This window comes from Nyctereutes procyonoides, unplaced genomic scaffold (genome assembly GCF_905146905.1).
Source record: "Nyctereutes procyonoides isolate TBG_1078 unplaced genomic scaffold, NYPRO_anot_genome, whole genome shotgun sequence".
NCBI classification, from domain to species: domain Eukaryota; kingdom Metazoa; phylum Chordata; class Mammalia; order Carnivora; family Canidae; genus Nyctereutes; species Nyctereutes procyonoides.
In genome coordinates, this window is record NW_026575125.1 from 27,612,153 (window position 1) to 27,636,134 (window position 23,982).

The window sequence follows — 23,982 nt, forward strand, 5'->3', positions numbered from 1 at the left end:
ATTTGGAAATTTGCCTCACATACTAAAGATGTTATTCCATTGTCTTCTAATATCTATTTTTGATGAAAAGTCTACTGTCAATTTTGCCACCCTGTAGGCAATCTCAGTAGCTATTATGATACCTTCCTGATCACTGATGTTCCGATTTTCACTCAAATTTAGCTAGGTGTAACTTGTGTTTATTTGTTCCAGTCTAGTTGAGCTTTATTCAACTTGAGGACTCATGTAAATTGAGCTTTATTCAACTTGAGGACTCGTGTAAACTGAGACTTATTCAATTTTGTTGAATGTCAGTCATTTATATAAAATATTGTCTCTCCCCCAGGCTCCCACCTTTTCAATCTGGAACTCTTTTCATGTATATATATGAGCTTTTTATTCCATTATCTACATATTCCAGTATTTTCAGCAAGCAAAATTATCCTCAATATCCTTCAATTAAAATATTCAGTTTTCTTCTATGATGAATCCACTATTTAAAAAGCTGTTTGAGTTATTATTTTAATGATCACATTTTAATCTCTAAACTTCTTATTTTTTCAAACTTTCCTGTTCACTATTCAAAAAGGCCTATTTTTATTGTAGGAATTCCATTATATCCTCTTTAAAAATCTTTTTGAACTTTAAAAAAACTTCAATTACGCACAAAAAAATTTAAACACTTATTTTAATGTCCTTTCCTGATTGTTCTCTTATCTCTAATTTCCTCAGATGTGCATTCTCCTTTTATTTTTTGGCATCTGTTAACATCATCCATTAAAAGAATTTTTTCATAGCCATTGTAATTTTAGTCTGTGAGCTTATTTTCTTAGGAGTTCCACATGAGCCCTAGATTGTGGGGGTACTTTCTTTGTGTAATTTTTGGCTGCATTTTCTTGGGTTCTGGGAGATTAACTTTCAAATGCTACAATTATGCTTAATAAAAATTACACGTAATTTTCTATTAAGAAATTTTCAAAGCCTTTGGGTTTTCTTATCTCTTTCTCTACTTTTCTGTAGGAGATAAGAACTTAGAGAACTACTGACATGTTTATAAGGAATTATGTCTACTTTGGTAGAATCACCAGCTTTGCACAAAATTTTCTGCAAGTACCTTGTGACTCTAGATACAACTACCTGTTCAAGGATGATGGAATCTAATTTGTAATCTATGTGTTGATAAATACATTTATCTGTTGTGAATAACATTATCAATCTATGGTATATGCTGAGTCTAATCATCTTAACAGCCTATAAAGACATAAAATTTTTTAAAAATGTCTCTTTTCCAGTGTTATATACAGAAAGAAGTAAAAAACTGAATTCACTGAGTTTCTGTAATACAGCAGGTGTTTTACAAATACTACCATATTTCATTATCACCAATGTCCATATTCTCAATGTACAGATAAGGGAAATCAGGCCAAAAGATATTTATTTATTCATGAGCAGACCTAGGAACCAGGATTGTCATTCTAGGCTGTTCATCTCAGGGAGCACCCTTTGTATGAGACCTCACAGGTGTTATAAAACAACCTACAGAAAAATTCTTTATGTTCAGTCTACAATCATTGTTTGGTCTCCACTGATCAGCCAGGTCTGCAAGCCAATAGGAAGTATAATTAAAAATGTCCTATATTCCTAACTATAACAGGGGCTCCAAACTGTTGAATGCTTAGAGAAAAATTGACCTGCTTCCTCCCAATCTGTTTTCCCTTCTTTGTGGACTCTAGGATTGTCCTGAGGACCATCATTTGGAGATACTCTCTACTCTGCTTTGGTCTGCACTCCCATCTGGTCCAGGACTGCCTCATGGCTCAAAGTTCCAGAACTTGTCAGAGCTTTATGATTGCCATGTATAGCTCTGACATGGCCATAATCTCTGACATACACAATTTTTACACTGCTTAGTCCATTTTTAAGCTTTTCTCTCTGAAATGAGGAAAGTTAATGTCTCATTTTAAACACAACTCTCAAATGTTAAGCACTTAACAGTACTTTCTGAAATCCTGAACTCTTACTCCTAAGATGTGTAAAACTAACTGAAAATCAGTAAGTCCAAATGAAGTCAGAATTTACATCTAGAAAGAATAGAAAGGGAAAACTGGGAGAATGAAAGATAAGAGAAAGAGAGAAGGGGTACCAGGGGGAGGTAAAGAATACTGCAGTTATGACCACCTGTGCTGCATCAGCCTTACCATTCCAAATATAACTTTTGGTTAAGCTGTTCACTTGTGGCTTCATTGTACGATAATTGGGAAAGATGACTTTAATCAGGTTGGTAGATATGTGAAATCAGTTTTTCAATATATATTAGTAATCAGTGGTTAAAAAGATACATCTTGAATCGATCTATCATCTATCTATCTATCTATCTATCATCTATCTATATTCTTTTAGACCTAATTAAAATTCAAAGCCAAATATAATTATAATATTGATTGTTCTTCATACATATTATTATTCCTTCTGTTATCACAGAAACCCAGAGTTCACATGAAAAAGATATTTCCGGGGTGCCTGTGTGGCCGAGTCAGTTAAGCGTCTAACTTTGGCTCAAGTCATGATCTCAGGGTCCTGGGATGGAGCCCCCATCAGGCTCTGTGCTCAGCAGGGAGTCTGCTTTTCCCTCTTTGTCTCCCTCTGCTCATCACTTTACTTGTTCTCACACGCTCCCTCTCTCTCTCTTTCTCAAATAAATAAATAAAATTAAAAAATATATTCCCCACTCCAGGCACCTTCTCAACTCATGTTCTCTCAGACAGAAAATCAAGAAGAAACAGTTTATGCAGAAAATACAGATTAGCATTTTACAATGACTTTTAAATTTTTATGCTGGTTTACATGTCCTTGCTTTATTTTACCAATCATCATTATGTTTTACAAATATGTGTTGAGAGCCCCTTATGTATAAGGATGTAACGACACTTTAAGTGGATGCTTTGTGGAGATTTTTGATCCTGTGTCCATTTAACTATAAAATTTAATAACTTACCTTGACCAGCTTGTAAAGAAATCTAATCCTGCATCTAGGATGTGTCAAGATATGGGGAAAATTGGAATGGAGAAATTAGTTAGTAGTCATATAAATCAAAGCAAGGGACTTCTCCCTGAATGATCTATTAAATTCAGTGAAAATATTTTACTTGAATTTTCTTTATGGTTGCCTTAATCTTTCAATTCATTTTGTATCCACAGACACAGGCTTTCTGTTAGTGTAGGCTTCAGTGATTTATGACATATTATGTTCATAACATCTAATAGGAAGGATAATAGGCTGAAATGTGCAATCAGCTGGAATTGGACTTCAAATGTAATATAGTCTCAATATATTATATTACTTTTTCCAACTTCTCAGAATATTCACCTGCTATTAAATCTTAGGGCCCTGGATTTCATCAAAAACAGTGTATTCATGGATTTTCTTAATGTTTTGTAAAAAGAAGAAACAATAATATGTGGCATATTTTCCCTTTTTTAATAAGCAGCATAGCACAATTATATGCTAATAAAATCTTTGCTAAGGCATATTTTTAAAATACCACATATTAAATGGGATCAACAATATCACATAAGAAATTCCCTCAAAATGTCTCATCTGAAAGTTGAAACAAATGAAATTGTCATTTACATGGGTCAAAAACTATTGATTATCTCTGTTGGTTTCATATGATTCAACTTAACATAATAAGAAATCCATATTTCTCAGACTTTAACATGCTTTTTTGTGAGAAGCACTATTTTTACATAATTACATAGAAGTAACCATTCCTCTTCACTTTATGATATTTTAGAATAGGAACAAAAAATGCATTTGTTAGAAAAATCCTATGGTTCATACCCTAGTACAAATAAACAGCTAAAAAGACCAAATTTAAGATTATGAATTGCCTTTTTAAGGAGAAAATCACCAAATTTCCATCCAGTTGTTTGAAAGAAGAACAGTTGTTCCTTTTCCCTTTGGCTTGTAATATTTCAGTGGTCACAATGTTTGATATTTTTCAATCTGCTCTCACTTGTAAACCATCTTACTAGGCATCCAGTTCTAAAAGCTTTTTAACCCATTATGTAGCTAAGCCAGATACGAGGACTAAACTACTATTAAGTCAATGAGATAAGGTCCTTACGCAATTTGATATAAGAAGATGTCTCACAAAAGATTTATTATTTACCATGTATACATTAAGAAAGTAAAATTAGCATGGGATGGTCTCAGGAAAGCAATACATATTTTTTGATTAGACACTGAAGTAATGTAAATGTATGATCAATTGACAAATTCACATTGCCAATGTTATGAAAAAAATGATGTGGCAAAACAAATTAAGATGCAGTTTTCATTTCTGATAAAGGGGCTGTTCCTTATGTGCTTAATTTATTGTGTTTTTAATCTGAAAAATTAGCCACTAGTGTTGCAGAAGCCCAAAGTGAGGGGAAACTGCTCACTTTCAGAATACATACTAGAAGTCTGCAATTGTACCCAGTTGTTTTTGTTTTTTTCCGTTTGTTAGTAGGCCTCTGTTATTAGGGTAGTAGTTGCAAACACATAACGTGGGTTTGCCAGTAACAACTCACAATTTGTGCAAAGTTGAGTCTTCGAAACTGAGCAAATTTGCTCTCAATTTCCCGCCAGCGCTTGCTGAGCTGGATCTGAGTTGGCTCCACTGCCATTGCGGCCCCATCCTCAGACAAGCCCTCAGCTTGCCTACGCACTGCATTCAGCTCCTCTTTCTTCTTCTGCAATTCACGATCAATTTCCTATTGAGCAAAATCAATACAGGGCCCAGGGCAGTTAGCTAACCACATCAACCAACCTGCAAGCAGCACATACGTCTCTCAGAAATTTCAAAGGCTGTTGTCATTTTATTGTCACGTTCCATAATTTACAAATATGGAAGCCATCACTGTCATCTTCACCCAAGAATCCAAATGTTATTTCAGTTATCCTGTGAATGCTCAGTTTGAGATATTCTAGTTAAGAAAATATTTAAATTCATCTAACATTTTTCTTTCTTCTCAATTCCTTTGGTGTTTTGGGGGCTGACCCAAATTGGAGTGACTACTCATTATTTATTAGGGACCATCCACATAGAATATAATTTAGAGGGTAAGTGGTTATTTATTTTCTTGTTAAAGTTTTGAGGAACTCAACAGAGAATGAAGCAAAATAAAAAGTGTAAAATAATAACAGAAAAACACATCTTCGGACAATATGCAAATCAATCTATAGAGATTTGACACTGATGTGTGAAGATGCTCTGATGAAATGAATGTGCTAACATGAGAAAGAAGTCGTCCACAGACCGATAAGTCATTTGTTCATCTGGAACAAAGATACACAAAGTCAATTACAATTTTACCAGAAAACATACGACATTTCTTAATTCATTTTACATTGTCTAGAAATAAAACATTTTATTCATTCCACATTATGTCAATTAAAAAACACTTAATACAATACATTTACCATAACAAAACACAATACAAGGAAATGCAGCAAATCAGAGAACGCTAAAAGAGGAAACAATAACATCAACCATTTTAAATACGATCCACACATGTTAAGGTAAAGAAATTAAACTGTAGCAATAAAATCTAGTATTGACATTCTAAAACAACATTACCTTTATTTTCCTTTCATCTCTGGGTTCAGGTAGGCTGGCTAATTTTTTTTCAATGTCATCCAAGCATTTCAGGAGATCATCAGCCTGCCTCTTGTACTGATACCACTGGTGAGAAATTTCTAGAGCCTTTTTTCTTCTTTGAGACCTCAAATCCTGTTCATGGTGCAGATATTATTAAAATATCAATATATATGTATAGTATACTTCTGGCTGTAGTTATTTACAAATAATGAATCCCTCATCTCCTTGTACAGCTTCACTTAAATTCACATTCTTAAATGCTAAGTATACAAATAGATGACGAAATTAGGTATTTATGTGGCAGGATCTATTGACACAAAGCTAAGAAAACTAGACAACCCACTTAAAGTATATCTCCTCCTGGCATGTTCAAATTTGTTTAGAAATCTTGTCATATTTAATCGACTAAATGAGTCAACTAAATTATCGTGTAGTATCTGTGAAATACTTTAGTATATGAATACAAATGAATTAGCTAGATACTTGCACAAATTTAATGAGTTTGTACTTGACTTTTATAATAGATACAAATTGTAAAAATTTGTATCTTCAGCCCTAGGTTTATCAACAAAATTCTAAGTTTACATAGCCAAGAAACTACATTCATGCTTTTAGCAGTCCCTGTAAACATGTTTCATAGGTGTGAATATTTTGTGATTAAAAATATAAAACCATCTTAGTTATCATATAAATTGTTTTGAGCTATACATGTGGAAGTATGAAAGATATCTATCTGTGACTGTACAGGAAAATGACAACTATTATAAAAATGCTCTTTCTTTTGAGGCTTCCATGGTCAGCTTTCTCTTATTATATCAAATCGTGTTCCAAATGCAAATGATGAATTAGTTTAAAAGGAAAAGGGAAAGTGCATGGTTTCCAATCAACGAGATGAGATAAATAAGGGCAACTGCTTAATAAATCAACAAAGGGGGGAAATTAATCATCTTGCTCCTTACAAGCACACCCAATGTCTTCCCCGATCAATAGAATTTGTTGTAATGCCATTTTATGATAACACAAGGGAATGTAAGAGCTCAGAATTCAGCTTTCATTTCTTCAGAACAGTAGTAATTAGGGTTTCATGTACAGATTTAACTGGAGCAAAAGAAAATAATGAATATCAAAGAACTGTTGAAATATTCATTGTTTTGGAAAGTTCTGACCTTCTTTGAAATATTTCATAAGGACTAGAACTGGAGACACTTGGCAGGTTAATATAGTTACTGAATATGGTGGTGTAGATTAGTTTGGCAAGTGGAGTAGATTTTCATAATCACTTTTAACATTTATTTGCAAGAATGATATAAATTTTATTCCCCATTTTGTTCAAAATTGAGGATGTAAAATTTACTGCAGTTTACATTTTTAGTTGAATTTCTAAACCTCCTGTGGAGGTAATAAATGCCTGGGATGAGCCAGATGGAATGCTGCTTTTTTCAAAGGTACCAAGATAAAGCCATGTGAATGAGCGCTGAGCCATGTCTTATTTGTGACACAACTCACATCTCTGCCAAGAGAAAGGGCTTGTGGTCATAAAATCTGAAACTCCTTTCATTTCCTAAGCACAAGGTGATGCATAATATGTGAAGATATTTAGAGACATTATATAGATTTCTTTAGAGATATGCCAGATAACCATTAAACACTGCTGTTCAGTAGGACACATATCATCATATGACCACTGTAGACACTTCGGAAAGCCTGGTCACAGTGGGAAGTGTGTGAATTACACAGCTTTCTGATTTTCTGAGCACATTATGGCTTGATCTTGCACTCCCTCAAGGAAGAGGCCTTTTCTATTTACTATATTTATCAGCAGTTACCTCCAGAACACCTGCTGGCCAATTAGACTTTCCTTGTGGATTCCTTGCAGGCACAATATTGTGTAATTACATTCTCAGCAGTGTTTATTTGGTTGTCTGACTATATGGGGAAAGGTTTTATACTCTTATTTGCATACAGAAAGCAGACTTCATCCACCTACTAGGTGGATCTACCCACATAGCTACACAGCTCTCCAAGAGTGATTTACAATGAAAAGCTTGGCAATTACAGTATTAGAAAATCAGCCATGCATGCCAATAGGGAATATTGGAAAGCACAATAAAAATAACAAAAGGTTATTTCACAAAACTCTTTACATGTTCAGTGTCATGTCAAGAACATCCTAAATATTATTACAGAAAAGTCAACACTATTCTGTTCTTCCTGCACATTACCAGATGAGTCACATGGGTGCTTGAGCCTATACACTACCGCTGCTTAATACAAGAGTGCCAGTTCTTCTTCAAGGACATTAAGATTATTTTTGAGGATTCCTATATAAATGAGATTAGACTCTGTAAATGTTTAGCTGGTTGCAAAGAGTGACTCTTAAAGGAAAAATGAAGGTAATTGAAAAAAAAAATAAGTAGAATCCCAGGCCTTATTTTTTTAATCCCAGGCCTTATTAAACAAATATTCAATTACCAAAAAACTGGACCTCCTCTAGATAAAATCAATAAAATATAGGCAGCAGAAAACCCACAAAAATATAAATTGGTTATTCTGGCATTTAAGCAGATCTTTCATGACAAATGTAAATAAGTAAAAATAAACTATATTAGAAAATTAAATGTATAAACACTGTGAGGGGTGCATTATAATATTTTTCAAGCACTACTCAGTCAAAAAAAAGCCCAATTTTTTAAGCAACACATCTCTCAAAATCAAAGACATCACTCAAAAATGTTAAATAAAACACACACATTGAACAGGAAAAAAATGTATTTTCTGGCGACTAAGATTCGTAAGCAGCTTTTATTTATGCATAATATAGTTTACCCTACATATGAAAAAAACCACAGGCAAGGTATATTATAATTTTAGCTCTAATACCTTGAGAGCATTATGTTTTGTCTGTAACAGCTGTTGTTTTATCTTTATTTCCTCTCGCTTTCTCTCATCTGTGATTCTTTGTTGTAAGTTGTCTCCTCTTTGCAACAATTCTTTTACAGTACCCTCATTGTCTTCACTCTGATTAAAAACAACAAGTACAGTCTTCATTTTGGTTTTTAAATAGCTGTACATCGTTAACAAGAGATAATAAAACATGTTATTTAAACACACAAAAAAATCAAATTTAAGACATTTGGGAATGTTCTAAGATACTGGGCTCATACTTTTTCCTTTTATATGGTTTACTTGAGTTTTGTAAAGAGGGATCTAGGAAGGATATCATCCAGTTCAAAAGGATATATCTGATGGGGGGGGCATATGTAGGAAGATAGACTTGTAAGGTACTTCATCATTTCAGACAAGCATCAAATGGTGTGAAGCATTCTTCTGGCTTTGAGTTTTGGTAGATTTTCAGAAATTAAAGAAGTTTGGAGACGTGAACTATACGTGTCATTTACAATGTTAACTAACCCATGCAGAAATATGGATGTGGATGTATGTCAGATGGCAATGATCCTTAATGGTTTAAACACACTCACTCGTAAGTAAACATATTTTAAATGTACATAAATTTCTATTTAATAATCTACTTTAAATGGCCTATATGTCCAAATTTAGGACGAATATTAGGACATTAGTACAAAATGATGTATTCAAGTGTTGCCAAAAATTGCAACTAGTTTCTAAAAATATGTCCTATATACAAGCTGTTTTTAAATGCAATCAAATAAGTATAAAATATAGATTAGGAAAATTACTTGAAAAAATTTTTGGTATGCATTCAGTTTCTCCAAGAAGAGTATTTTTATTTACTTTGATATAAAACTATTTGTATAAGTGCCAGTATAATATGGTAGCATATGTGTGACCAGGTGATTTTTCACTTCTCTTTTCCCATCTTTCTTTTAACTCAGTATATGAAAACTTTCTTTTGAGAAGATTCACCCTGCAGTGGTACTCAAGGTACTCTGATAAGCTAAGAAAAGTAAATGTTAGATGGTTTTTAAAAAGTCACTAATACGTTAGATGGTTTTTAAAAAGTCACATGTATTTGCATGTAACAATTCCTGGTACTCGAATGCTACCTATCTAAATCTGCAATGCATATTTAAACTGCAAAATGTAACAGAAGATTGATTTATTTTTTCAGAGGAATGACATTTTTATCAGAGGTTTGTGAATTACTAGTGTAATAAAATAATATAGACATATGTTTATAATCTGTGAAAGACTTTATTTTAGAAAGTCTTTCCTTTTTTGTCTTTCCTTTCCTAGGGCTGAGGGAAAAAAACAAACAAACAACCGAACAAACAAAACCCCCAAAAAACAAAGAAACCCACTTTGCTTCTTCCACTACTGCAGGTAAGGGCTATAGGGCAGAGTTGGTGAATAGCCCAAGAGGTGAACAGGACTCTCTCACCTCAGTGCCCTCCTGATTTCTTCTTTGACATGAAGGAGAGATAGCTGTAACTCAGTATTTTGGAAAGCCTCTTCTTGGCTTTCTCTTGCAGAGCTGAGTTGGCAAGGCCACCAAGCCCCATACACGGGGGTACTGATTGATTCTGGGAGCTCGGGGAAGTAAGAATTGATACCGGGGCCAACTAAGATTGGTGGAAAATAGTTTTCCTACTGCTTCACATGCCTACCATCTAAAATTCGTATTTTGCCTTTTACTGTCAGTTTAAAGCATTGTCTGAGAAGTCCCTAGTATTGATACAAGTCTGAGAAATCTCAAACAGGATATGTGGAACAGTTAAAAATGCCATATTGGTGATGACTGTGGAAGAGGGAAAAGGAAATTGTGACAAGGACGTGGAAGGGGAAAAAGTCAGCAAAAAGGGTGTGATGCAGCAATCTTCAAGCCAGAGAGAAATGTAACAGACATTTTGAAATTAATCAGGGTTGAAGGAGAATGTTATGAGTTTGGGAGCAGCCCAGATAGTTATGTTTCTTTACTCCCATGAAATAAGCAGCATGAATTTATACACATTTTAGACATCTAGTGTACTATTTAATCAACTTTTTGTGAAAACCACTTTGTGGTAAACTTTAAAAAATACCTTTTTCTATTTTGTTTAATACCCCTTCTCTGAAATAAACATTCTATTACACAAATCAAGACTGACACAAAACATCATCCATCCTCAATGGCTGAGTTTCTTATTAAATTTCCATTTTCTAATTTAACTCTTCCCCCCCATTACATTTTGTCCTCTGAGTTTGAAAATAGCACAGGTCAAAGCAAAACTGTGGAACTACTTATTAGGATCTGCAAGTGCTCCTATGTGACCATACCACAGTAATTTGGCATTCATAATAAAAGTTCAACAAGAATATTTTGCAATTGTAATAAATCATTAGAATCACAAAATGTGCAAGGAATGCACTGAGAATTTAGTTGGAGACTTGAGTTATCTAATTTCCTTCCAAATATTTATTCATTTCACTCCTAGTTCATTCACACTTTTATCACAACCAATTTACCATATCTTTATTGAAGTCTTCCTCTTTCAGATTCACCCCCTGCTGAATTTCAGCCTCCAGTGGTTCAAGCAATTTTTGTATATCTGAGTTAAACTGCTCCAATTCCTTCAAAGGAATGGAGGCCTAAAAAAAAAGATAGTGCTAATTTAAATCAAAATTACTTTTTATTAGAAACATAAACCCAAAAAATTACATTTGTTCAAACTCCTGTTGCTAAACTAATGACATGCATTTATGTTTCCATCTTATATTTTATGAAAGCTTTGAAATACAACTGGGAAAGTACCTGAGGATGCAAATAAAGACAAACATTTAACATCATCAGAGCTGAACATCCATGCAAGATAATGAAATTTGTCATTCTCTTCTTTCAACAAAAGTCCATTTCCATATAGTTGATTGAGCTAATTGTTAATATTCTAAAGTTAAATTTGATCTTATTTAAAATATTCTGATATAAATACCATTTGTGTAAATGGTATTTTACACAAATTTATTTGTCTTATTTACTGCCTCATTCATCAAGTAATAGTAACCTTAGGTAGAAATGCAGAATTGTCTCCTTCCCCTCAGAAAAACTACATGGCAATCTGCTGCGATATTTTAAATGACATGGAAAATTTGCCAGGCGTGCTCTCATAAGACAAACAATGCCATGAGCTTGCCTTAGGAATACTTCATTTGGTAGCACACATACAAAAAAATCAAGTGAATAAACCCAAAATATTTCACATAAAAAATCTGAATATGTGTTTTCCAACCTTACAAATATCACAGTTTCTTTGATTTTGAAGTTCATATTGACCATAGTCTCAAAAACCTCTTTTTTCTATAAAAGCCACTTGAAGAGGAGTGATCAATAAAAATACATTGCAATTTAAATATATATTCAAAAGAGTAGGCAAGATTTAATTATCAAAGTTTAAATTGTTAATAAAATAAATATTGATGCTATTGATCTTTACCCTTTATTCAATTTCTTTGCGTTAAAACACTAAAAATATTTTATACCTGACAGCTTCTGAAAACTCATAGATGACATATAGAAATCTTATTTTCTTACAGAGCTAAACATTTCCCCATTTGTAAAACCAATTCAGGAACAACCCCCAGTGTCTTATGCCAGGATGACTGCATGCATAAAGTCTGGTCCCCACCTATGGTTCCCCATCACATTCCAACAGTCATAGTCTTACTCTTTCTTTATTAAATGGCATCTCCTAGAGGATCATAAAGATAAATGTTCAAGGAAAAATATCTACTAATGAAGAAATGAATAATCAAATGCTATTCATGAAAACATGATTTGCACACACAACATGAATATACACTTATCTGCCAGGCCCTTTTATACACATGAGGAAGGATATATGGGCTCTTTCTAAAAAAGTGACTTATTTTCAGTATTATTTTTAAATCTGAATGAACATTTGCAATTTGGAACATCATAGCAGGTTCTGGAACTGGTACAGAATGGTAGTATTATAAATATGCTTAAGGGATGCTTCTGCTGTTGTATTATAAACATACTTCTACACTTTTAAAACATATTACTCAAAGTATTATAAAAGCAAAAGATGAACAAACTTTCAAGTCATAACTAAGCAATATTAATTTGATACTATTTTGTGTTATTGAATTGCTCACATTTGCTAATATCTAATTAGAGCAACTGCACTATTCTACATAATTATGTGAAAATACAATGATAGGTATTTTTAAAATAACTTTGAGTGCTGAGGTGTCAAAATAACATGGGTCCATTCTGGGGCAGATTTATCTTACTCCTATGTGTGCTTTCTCTCTAGCTCACCCTCTCTCTCCACATAATCAAATAGAGAGAGTAATTTCAAAGACTCAGAACTTGGGCCTCAATGTATCTTTATCAATACTCCTTGCCTAATGCATTGTATTATCTTCCCAATTTAACTATAACTTTCACAATATCTCCCAGATATTCATCTTTAGCTGGGATCTCACTTCTGAATTTTAATATAGACTCTCCAAAAACCAGCCAATTTCTCACTTAAGGTTTTACATGTCTAGAAATGAGCTCATTGTCTTTTCCCTAAAGCTGCTTACAACACCAACTTCCCTAGTTCTGTAAATAGAAAACAATTTTTCTCAGTCATCCAGTCTTAGCACGTGACTCATGTTATTTTTCAACACTTCACTCTAATATCTAATCAAATCAAATCAAATCATTGTGCATTCATTCACCATGATCTACTTGCTTTCTATTCCCAGAGATATCATCTCTTATACTCCTCACACAGGAGTTAAGGCAATAACCTCCTTACCGGAGTATAATCTCCTCATGTCACCAGTTCCATCCTGTGCACTGTGATCAGGTCAATATATTCCAAAAACATGACCTTCATGAAGGTATTTCTCTAGTAAACTAGTTCAAGTAGAGTAAAGTCCAAACTCCAGCACAATAGTCAAGGCTTCCCCTGACATTGCCCCAAGGACCTTTCCAGCCTTATTAAAGTACTCCTAATATCAACCTTTCTTATAGGCCTTTTGGTGAACTCTGGGTATGACCCCTTTCTTGGCCTTTAGGATGTTTTATAATCTTCTGGTGAAGACCCTAAGCTCCTTCATGAGAATGCTGAGATTGAATCAGGGCTCCACCATTTAGTAGTGGGGGGACCTTGGACAAGTTATGTGTCCTCCTTGAGTTCCAGTTTCCTGATTTGTAACATTAAGATAAGAAGAGTATCTACTTCATAGGGCTGTTATGAGAATCAAATATAGTTAGAATGTTGTCTGAGATACAATAAATGCTTAATAAATATGGGTTATTCTTTTCTCCCCAAATCTTATGTATCCATATTACATACAGAAACTGCTCGATAAATATTGACTCTTAACTGTTTCCTCTCAAAACTGTACCTATCCATTGACTCCATTAAAAGATCTTTCAAAAACATATGGTTTATGAAGGATAAAATAAATGCTTGTTGACATAGCATTTCTATTTTACCAAGGTAACTGACAAAATCATTAAGTTCTAATGGTGAGCATGGAGAAACTGAGACTCAGTTTGGTAACATTCTATCATTCTGAACAACATAACTTGTTGATTAATTAATCTGTATTGATGAAGAGGGTAGTTTCAAAGAGGGTGCCAAAGGGCTTTGTATTTGTTCAGCTCTGTGCAGTATTTTCATCAGTAATTATTTGAAGACACAAAAAGCATGTGAAAAACATGCAATGAGAAGGATGAGTTCCATGAATATCCCATAAAAATAAGGGATTTTTCAGTCTTGTTCAACCTGGAGTCATTCCTGGTACATAGGAGACACTCATAAATGAATATCGCCTAAGTAAAGGAATGACTATTCATGGGGTAGTAGAATAAATATTTTAAGGAGCTCTTGAAAGATCTAGAATTTTAAACAACACAACTTCTATTGTATAAAATCAAAAAGACCTAATTGGCCAAATGCTAGAAACAATGATACCATGAAGTATAAAAATCAGTATAAGCAGATACAAATAGCTTTTAGGAAATACTACTACAAAACAATTAACTAAGTAATTTGAACTTAGATTTTATTAGTAATATATGTAGGGTCCAGATTTCCTGATCAAAGATTATCATGCATTTGTTTAAAAAGGCCATTACATAGTTTAGCGATTTGAATAACTTGAATCAATGGGTAGGAATTACTTGGAGCCTGAATTTTAGTTCAATACAAGAATAACTGATTAGTGCTATGTTTCTTTTTTTTTTCTTTTTAAAAGCACTAATTTTAAAGTAGTGAGTTTCCCATTGCTGAAAATATACAGAGGCAGGATGATGATGTATTAGGGTATATACTTCCCCCAAAATTTATCAACTTATAGTATATTCTCTGAATTCAAAGTTTTTTAAAAAATCTGTAGTGATGCAGCTAGAGAGAAATATAATGCAAATCATATATGTAATTTTAAATGTTCTAGATGCCATACTAAAAAGTAAAAAGAAATGGATGAAATTAATTATAATTTTTATTTATCTAATTTCGCAATACCATATAAGCCTATAATCAATCTAAAATTAAGAAGATATTTTACATTCACTTTCTCATATTAAGATTTCAAAAACCACTATATATTTTACACTTCTAACACTTCTTAATTTGGAGTAGCCACATTTCAAATGTTCAATAACCATATGTGGTTCATGGTTACCTTTTTAGTCAGTACAGATCAATAGCAATTATTAGAACTATGACTTTGAAAAGAATAGTTCATTATTAGTTTGAAATATATCACAAGAGCAATATCTTACTAATGAAAGTCAAGATGCTGAAATTTTAGTTAATACATTTTAGTGGATTTAGATAATTCTTATAATTTCCATCTCACTAGCATTCAGATATGTTCTCTGAGAGGAATTTTCTAGAAGCCTTCTGGGGATAGGAAAACTTATGGCAATGGGTTCCACATGTTCTAGGAGGAGTCTCTATTCCTCAATTAATGTGTAACTCTACTTTCTGCTGCAGTATCTCTTATATATTTGAATATGATGTTATTTCATTTTCAATGGTTTATGCTTTGTCTCACCACATTTTTAATCCCTGAAGTTTGGAATATATCTTATATACTCCATTTTCCATAGCAAATATAGCTCTTTTTTTTTTGTATAGAAAAAGTACTTACTATATCAACTACCAGTTTTAGAACTTCCAATGTATTAATTGAATTAACTAAGTTGTGACCAATTTTGCAAACAAAATAACCATAAGTACTCAAACCCAATTATTCTGGCTATACTTTTAGCTGGATAAGACAAGCCATTTGACATTCATGATATTAATACTCTTTGTTCAGATCCAAGGAGTTGGGAAAATTTTAATGCTTCCTTAATAATTCACTGGTTTACCTTTAGGCCATAACAATTCTAATACAGAATTGCACTTCTCTGACCAATTAGTTTTATATATCATTCCTTGGTATTTGTGGTCTTTAATTTAGAATTATTATAAAAGTTTATAAAATAAATGCATGACAAGCAAGCACTCATAATTTAATAGCTCAGTATTGAGTCACCAAAGTTTAAAACATATAAAGTATATAACGCCCACTTTTTAAATTCAGAATTATAATAAATTATTTAAAGAAACTGAAAGTAGTGGTGGATAAGTTATCTTAATTATTGTGTAAATTACTTCTAGTGAATTCAAAGAAAATATATGACCACAAAACTAGAATCACAATTAAGCCACACAATGTTAGACAATGCACATAAGATAGGTTTTAGCATACATAGAAAATAGTCAAACACAGATTATAATATTGTAGGGGAGAGTATAAACCAGGCTTAGGTTTTACACAATTTAATTTTTTACTTACCTTTTCATCTTAACAGCTTTAACATGACTGTGTAGTCATACAAAATACAAATAAAGTAAGACATAGGAAAGTTTAATAAACAGATAAACGGACACAAAAGAAAGAAGAGACAGAGAAACTGAGAAAGACAACACTTTGTTTTCCTTGATTTTTTAATGTTTCAGATTGCTTAACAACTATTAGTTGTGCTTTGCTGTATGATTTAGGATTAAAGAAATTTAAGGCTTTGTTAAAGTCTTAGCATTTAAGGTGACTTATATAACAAGTTAACAAACAATAACACACTGAAAAAGGCAAAATCAATTACAAATTGATTCATTGTAAATTGGAAGCATTCAAATTACTCAGATACACTTTATAATTTTTAAATTGTAACCTTATTTTTAGTTAAATATTACTTCTAACGTGCATAGATACACTAACATAATAATGACTGTGTTTACACAGACAGCAAAGTAAACATTTGTTAAAACAGACTATGTAATCTCAATAATCATGATAAATGGCCACTACATTCAAATAACACTAATATCTAAATTGAAACTAAATAATCTAAGTGCTACAGATTGCTTTAAAAATGCTTTGAATCAATCAGTCTCCTCTTTGTATTCTGCAGCTTTGAAAATGTACTTATCATTATAATTTCAGTATAAAAAATAAGATAATTCATGGAAACTAAAAGGAATAAAGTTTTAATGACCAGTAACATCCTGTGATACAGAAAAGACATACCACTTATGTGATATGAAGGGTTATTTCAAATCAAAATATCTGAGAGGAAAGAAAACTTACAAAGAGAAATAAGCATATTAAAAAGACCTATCTAGAATGAAGATAATCACATAGTTTATAGATTCATTCATTCATTCATTCACTTACTTTAAATTCATAAGAGCAAACTCCAGAAAAACATAAGAAATTAAATTTTTAAAATGAAACAAATTGGCTGAAAACAGTGACATTATGTTGGCTGGATTCTTTTAATAGCTAGGTAAAGTACTGGCTTATATTTGATGCTTTCAGGATGAAAATGTGAAAATGTGGTAACTTCGCAAACTTGTGAAGTTAATTAAAGGACGTTACCCAGTACATTGGCTTTTGAATTGATGAGATTAATCTCATGGTCATACTTTTCAGAATTAGATATAAAATATATTGGTCGGTTAAGATATATTGGTGGTAAAAGAATCAGCCCACTGCCTAATTTTTGTTAAATATAACTTGGAGTATTTCTTAACCTCATGATTAAATGAGTTCAGAAGTAGAAGCTGAAACAGAAGAAAGGATCACACTGTAAAAATATATGAGGGAGACAAATAAATTAAGAGCAAAATTACAACACTTTGGACAACTGTATTATTTCTTCCTTTCCTTCCCTCTCTCCCTTCCTCTCTCATTTCTGCTTTCAATTCTTTTTGTTTTGAAAACAAAGAAGTGCACTGAAATCATTGCTTTTTTAAGTGAAATTGGACATGTTTATGTTAACATATAACACACCAACAATAAATACCTGCTAATATAAACAGAGGTAATGAAGTATGCTGGGTGTCAGTATGCTGAAGTGGACACAGCTATGAACCAGGATCTGACATTTTTCTAACCAAGCTAACTGTAAGAACATGGGCAACTCACTGGCTCTCACAGCTCCCTGGAAATATCTGAAAGTCCCTGGTCCAAGGAATGATCACTTTTGCATCTGCTGACTGATGAGAGAAATAGTTTTCCTCCTTAAAGGATCACAGTCAAGAATCACCAAATAGCTTTATGCATTTTAAATGTCATGCTAATAAGACCCAGTTAGTTCTAGCAAATGACACTGTTCAACAAACTCAATTAACATCTACATTGAAAACATTTGAAATGATTATAAAAAGGGTTTGTTACCAAATTTTCAAGAGAACTAACCTTGAAAAAGAGATACAAGTTATAATGTGATGCAAGTTACAAATGTGAAAAAATGTTGTTAATATAGGAATCCTGTTGCTAATTTCATTTCTTATTTATTCCAGTGAAATAAAATTAGCTGGTATAGTATTACACAGTTGGGGTATTAATTTGTTAATATTATTTGATAAATGTAATTGTTACATTTTTAATACTCTACAAATTATACAGTACCTGTAGAACTTTACCAAAGTTTTTAATTTTTTTTTTTGATAGTCACAGAGAGAGAGAGAGAGGCAGAGACACAGGCTCCATGCACCGGGAGCCCGACGTGGGATTTGATCCCGGGTCTCCAGGATCGCGCCCTGGGCCAAAGGCAGGCGCCAAACTGCTGCGCCACCCAGGGATCCCCCAAAGTTTTTAATCTATGTTTTCTGTTATAGTTTCTTTGTAGAAAATTTTACTAAAATGTGCGTGTGTGTATATATATATGTGTGTGTGTACACCTATGTATGTACACATACACACACATACACATATACAAACAAGAATAACCACACCAATTAATGGCCATGTTCTCTACTGTGAGAGGAGGTGTTAAATTAGAAAGACACTATAAAGGGTAAAAAGATCAATATATTTGTATTGATAAACCTGATTACTGAAAATTAGGTATTACTTAAAATTTTCAAATCCAAAAAATCTTATTTGGACATTCTAGGTCACATTTATAAGAGGCATTATTTATTTACCACTGATGTTTAGGAAAGCCAAAACATCTATCTAAACTATCGTTAAAGTATTTATACATTACTTTTCACATATAAAGCCACTATTTAAGATAGATTAGACCCAACCAGATGGGGTTTTTCCTTTGATATATTCTAAATTAAATGAAAAACGCACTGGCTTTCTCAAAGCCTTGTGTGTGTGTGTGTGTGTGTGTGTGTGTGTGTGTGTACGCACGCATGAGCATGTGTATGAAAGTCTCTGGTCCAAAGAACGATTACTTTTGCATCTGCTAACACTGATTGGAGGTCAAAAACTTGACACTGTAATCATTATAACAACAAAACTATGAGTATTTACACATATAATACCAGATTGTACAAATTTCATGTTATAATTACACTAAATACATATAGTGAAACTGCTACATGAATTTCAAAAGCAATTTTCAGGCCCATTATGGAAATTAAAGAAGATATGATATAAAATATCTAATGGAACATAACTTTTTTCCCCACTGGCACATATATCTTAACAAAGAATTGAACACATAGAAAACAAGTTCACTTTCCTTTTGCTTAGTATCAACTGTAGGACCAATAATTTAACATTTCAGCTCCATCGAAATTTAAATAGTTAAATGATATATTAAGTTTTATAATATTTTATAACAAAGTAATTGCCTATATTAGTAGGGCATGACTAGATAAACCTATTTAGTCAACATTATTTTGAAATTAAGTATTATAATGTGGCAAATATATCTTGATGCATATTTTATTCTTGAAACAAGTATGCAGACTTTCATACTCAATGAAACTTGAATCCTGATTCATTTTTCAGCTCACCATCTTTTTGGCCCTCACATATAATAATTTAAGTCTAGGTTAGTTCTCAATGTCTCTAGACCACTGGTTCTCAAAGTGGGTCCCCAGATCTTCAGCATCAATATCACCTAGAAATTTCTTAGACATGCAAATATCAGGCCACAGGCCTACTGAATCATAACCTCTATTTGTGGTGAAGGTGGAGGATAGATAGCAATCTGTGTTTTAACAATTACTCCAAGTTCTGAAAGGTTTGAAAGTCACTGCTCTACTTTATCACTTCCTTTTCATCCCCAGAGATACTCCTTTATTTGAGGTACTCCATGTTTCTCATCTAGACTATTGCAACAGCTTCCTAATTGGTTTCCCTACTTGCTTTTATTATTCAGCTGAATTCTCTTCACAACCACTGTTGGACTAATCTTTCAACAGTACATTGAAAAAAAAAACATTAAGAACTTCTCATTGCCTACTGAATCAAGCATAAACTATTAGTCTGGTTGTCATGACCTTTTCACACTGTGTCTAATCATCCTTTGCAATTTTATCATCCACAACTGAGCTTCACACTCCATGCTCTACATTTCATAAGTAAACTGAATGTACTCTCCATTGAATACTCTATACACTCTTGAGCTTTTTCATAGGTTATCCTGAATTGTTACATCCTCTATGTTGCTAGAATGGCTGCTAAATTCACTCAGCATACACTCATTCTTGGCCCAATATCTGTGAACATATCTCACTCCACTATTAAACAGTAAGCTCCTTGAATTTATCACACCTTAGCTAGCAATACAGGTACCACAGAAACAAACACTGTGACCTGAAAACTACATGATTGGTAATAAATCATTCATATCAGTCCCTTTCCCCAGCCATTCCTTCATTAGTCCTTTAAGATCTACCTCAACTATTATCTCTCCCAAAATGTAGACCCCCCCTCTCCAACTTGGCTTCTCAGAAGATGGAGAGGGAGGAGTAGAGCTGCCATAAGGAACAGGACTACATTGTTTATTTCTTCCCTTTATGCATCTGTTTCTTGTCATCTTCTTTTCCTGACAGTACCTTCCTCACCACCACCCTGCTATGTCATCATGTTCAGAAGCCCTAAGACAGAAAGAGTTGAGACATATTGTCTTTCCCCATTGATTCCATCGACTTTTCCCAAGATTAGGAGGTTACCGCTGACTCATTTTTTTTTTTTAGACAGCATGAAGGTCATTGTTTTATTTTATTTATTTTTTATAATAAATTTATTTTTATTGGTGTTCACTTTGCCAACATACAGAATAACACCCAGTGCTCATCCCTTCAAGTGCCCCCCTCAGTGCCCGTCACCCATTCACCCCCACCCCCTGCCCTCCTCCCCTTCCACCACCTCTAGTTCATTTCCCAGAGTTAGGAGTCTCTATGTTCTGTCTCCCTTTCTGATATTTCCCACACAGTTCTTCTCCCTTCCCTTGTATTCCCTTTCACTATTATTTATATTCCCCAAATGAATGAGAACATATAATGTTTGTCCTTCTCCGATTGACTTACTTCACTCAGCATAATAACTGCTGACTCATTTTTGTAATTCTGACCATCCCCATTAATGCTGCCATTTTCCCAAACTGATTTCATACAGATTAGAAGAGTTTAAACTTTCTTAAAGTGGTGAGATACCACTGATAAATGAAATGGGAAGAGGTAGCATTTCATGTCATTTCCGGGAAAGGCAGAACTTCCTAGTATTTCTTATATTAGTCCACTTGATAAATCTGTAAGGCTGGTCCTTACAATGGACCCCAGAATCCAGAAAGAAATTAGCCATTCCTCCATTACCTTTTCTGATCAATTTCTGTCTCAATTCTCAAAATTTGGTCATTAAAGGCTAACATATGATGGAAATAATTATTGATATTAATGATTTTGACCATTTTGTATCTATATAGTAATATGTAGGGTTTTTAAATGTATGCTTTTACATATCTTCAGTCATTTGATCTTTATCACAATCTTGAGGTTAAGATAAGACAGATACCATCTGACTACTTTTCTAGATAAAAAAGCATGGCTCTGAGAGGTCACATTCAATGCAAGGTTTGTGGCATGAAATGAAGAACTTTTCCCTTTCACCACGATATTCCTCATTAATAGTTAAAAGTTACCACTGCAGAGAACTACATCTGATGGACACGTTCTCAACCAAACTAAACTGAGGACCCCACTGCTCATTGCCTTCTGGATTTTGCAATTTCTTGTCATGACAGTCCTTGCAGGAGACATAAACTTTGTATTCCTCACCAAACAACAAATCCAGGAATTGCTGGTGAGGTTTTAGGGTTAAATTTTGCTCTACTCAACTGCCCTTCCTAGCTAACCTTTAAAACGATCCTAAAGTTAGTTCTTATACTGAGTCTATTCTCCACCCATATATATTCCCAACCTACCTTTATCACTGTAGATTTTCTGCCAGATTATTCTTCTAAGTAAAACCTGCCCATAGACTCAACCATGTGAGGGCATACTCCAACCCAATTTTACCATGCATAAGCCCTACTGTATTAGGAGCTTGACTTTGAGATCAAAAATCACCCTTGAGAATTCCAGCACTTCCATAATTACCCTATTCCATAAGAAAACACACATATAGGTCATTATTTTAGATTTCTTGTTGCATCAGTAAAAGATCATTGGACTTTCAAACTTAAGAACTATTAAGGGCTAATCTATCTAATTACTCCTAATTTTAGTTAACCTAAGCCAGAAATTTTACACCAAGTTCTATGGACATAACTTGCATCTCCTGAACCCTACCACAGGAAGGAGAAAGATAAAAGAGTAGAAATCCACCCATCCAGTAATTTGCCTGCTATCCATTTTATACATTCTTTTATAAATAATAACTATTGGAGGTGGGATGCTATTTATATATAAATAAATATAAATTTACAAATATAAATTTTGTCTACTAATCTAGTTTAACTCCCTTATCTTACAACAACTAAAATGGAATTGAAGAGAAATCACATGTTCTCTTTAATGCTGACAAAGTTAGGCCTGGGATTCAGTCTTTTATGTTCACTGCTCTTCATATTATACTATGTGATTGATGGAATTATTTCATTAATTGAACATCTTTATGAAGATGCAATAGTGTTAAGCATGTCATATGATTTCAATAACTATTTAAGTTTGTGTTCATAAACAGATATTTTTAAGTATCTTTTGTATCTCTGCATATTTCCACACTCACTAGCACAATGCAATGAATAAATCAGTAAAATATCAAATAAGCTTTATCTCTAGGTTTTTGGTTTCATTATGATGATAGAGTATAATTATTTCTCAAAGCCCCCAAATGGGGTCACTATTGTATCCAGTCATTTTTGTTATTTTAGAGAAAAAGGAGTACTGTGAAAAGTGACAATGTGATTCTTTTGTTAATTAATCTATAATTGAAAATACTGATTTAAAATCTCTTATGCCCTTCTTCAGTAAGGAAAATGAAAGAAGTGCATTGAGTGGCTCACCTAATGCATGAGGTATGAAAGTAACCAACAACTTTGTACAGAATATAGAATGAAAATTCACAAACTTCTCTTGGCCATGCTAAGTCTGGCAGCTTCTATTGTGCAGGTTGAATTCTAGTCATTTTTCAAGATCTGTAAGTCACAATCTAATGATATAACTTGTCTCAATCTACTGTTGAAAGGATCAGGAAAATAATACCCTGTTTTCTCTTAAATATTCTATAGCTTAGTGATACATATGACAGGAAAGATACAAAACCTAGTAATGAAGTATTAGCATCCATTTTTTAAGATGACTGAAATAGCCTTTGGTTGTTTAGGTATTACATACTCTAATGATAATCCCTAGAAGTAAAAACAATTGTCTTAAACAGCAGAGTAAATTGTTACCAAAAACAATTATGCTCTGTAAATAAATTTTAGAGCCTTTCAGATATTTTCCAGGTGAGGATGGCTTCCTTAAAATAGTGCATAAATTACAAAGAAGAAGCAATGCATTAAGGTAAGTCCAAACCTTTTTGCTTTAGGAAGGTGAGTTCTGAAGGATAACTATGTTTCATGGGTATAAAGTAGTTGAAATTCATATCACATTTCCATATATTTTAGAAACTCTTTTAAATATGTACTAGTACA

The 23,982-nt window shown here is 33.1% G+C and overlaps 1 protein-coding gene across 6 annotated transcripts in view; it reads right to left on the reverse strand.

Moving 5' to 3' along the window:
* The window catches only part of DMD (dystrophin), a 2,039,779-nt gene that overhangs the window by 1,179,601 nt on the left and 836,196 nt on the right, over positions 1-23,982 (reverse strand). For all 6 annotated transcript variants that reach the window (XM_055339022.1, XM_055339018.1, XM_055339021.1 and 3 more), the window contains 4 exons: positions 11,049-11,171; positions 8,505-8,642; positions 5,604-5,756; positions 4,555-4,737 (listed from right to left, as the gene is read on the reverse strand). In XM_055339022.1, coding sequence (XP_055194997.1) covers positions 4,555-4,737; positions 5,604-5,756; positions 8,505-8,642; positions 11,049-11,171 — 597 coding nt within the window. The remainder of the gene's footprint in view (positions 1-4,554; positions 4,738-5,603; positions 5,757-8,504; positions 8,643-11,048; positions 11,172-23,982) is intronic.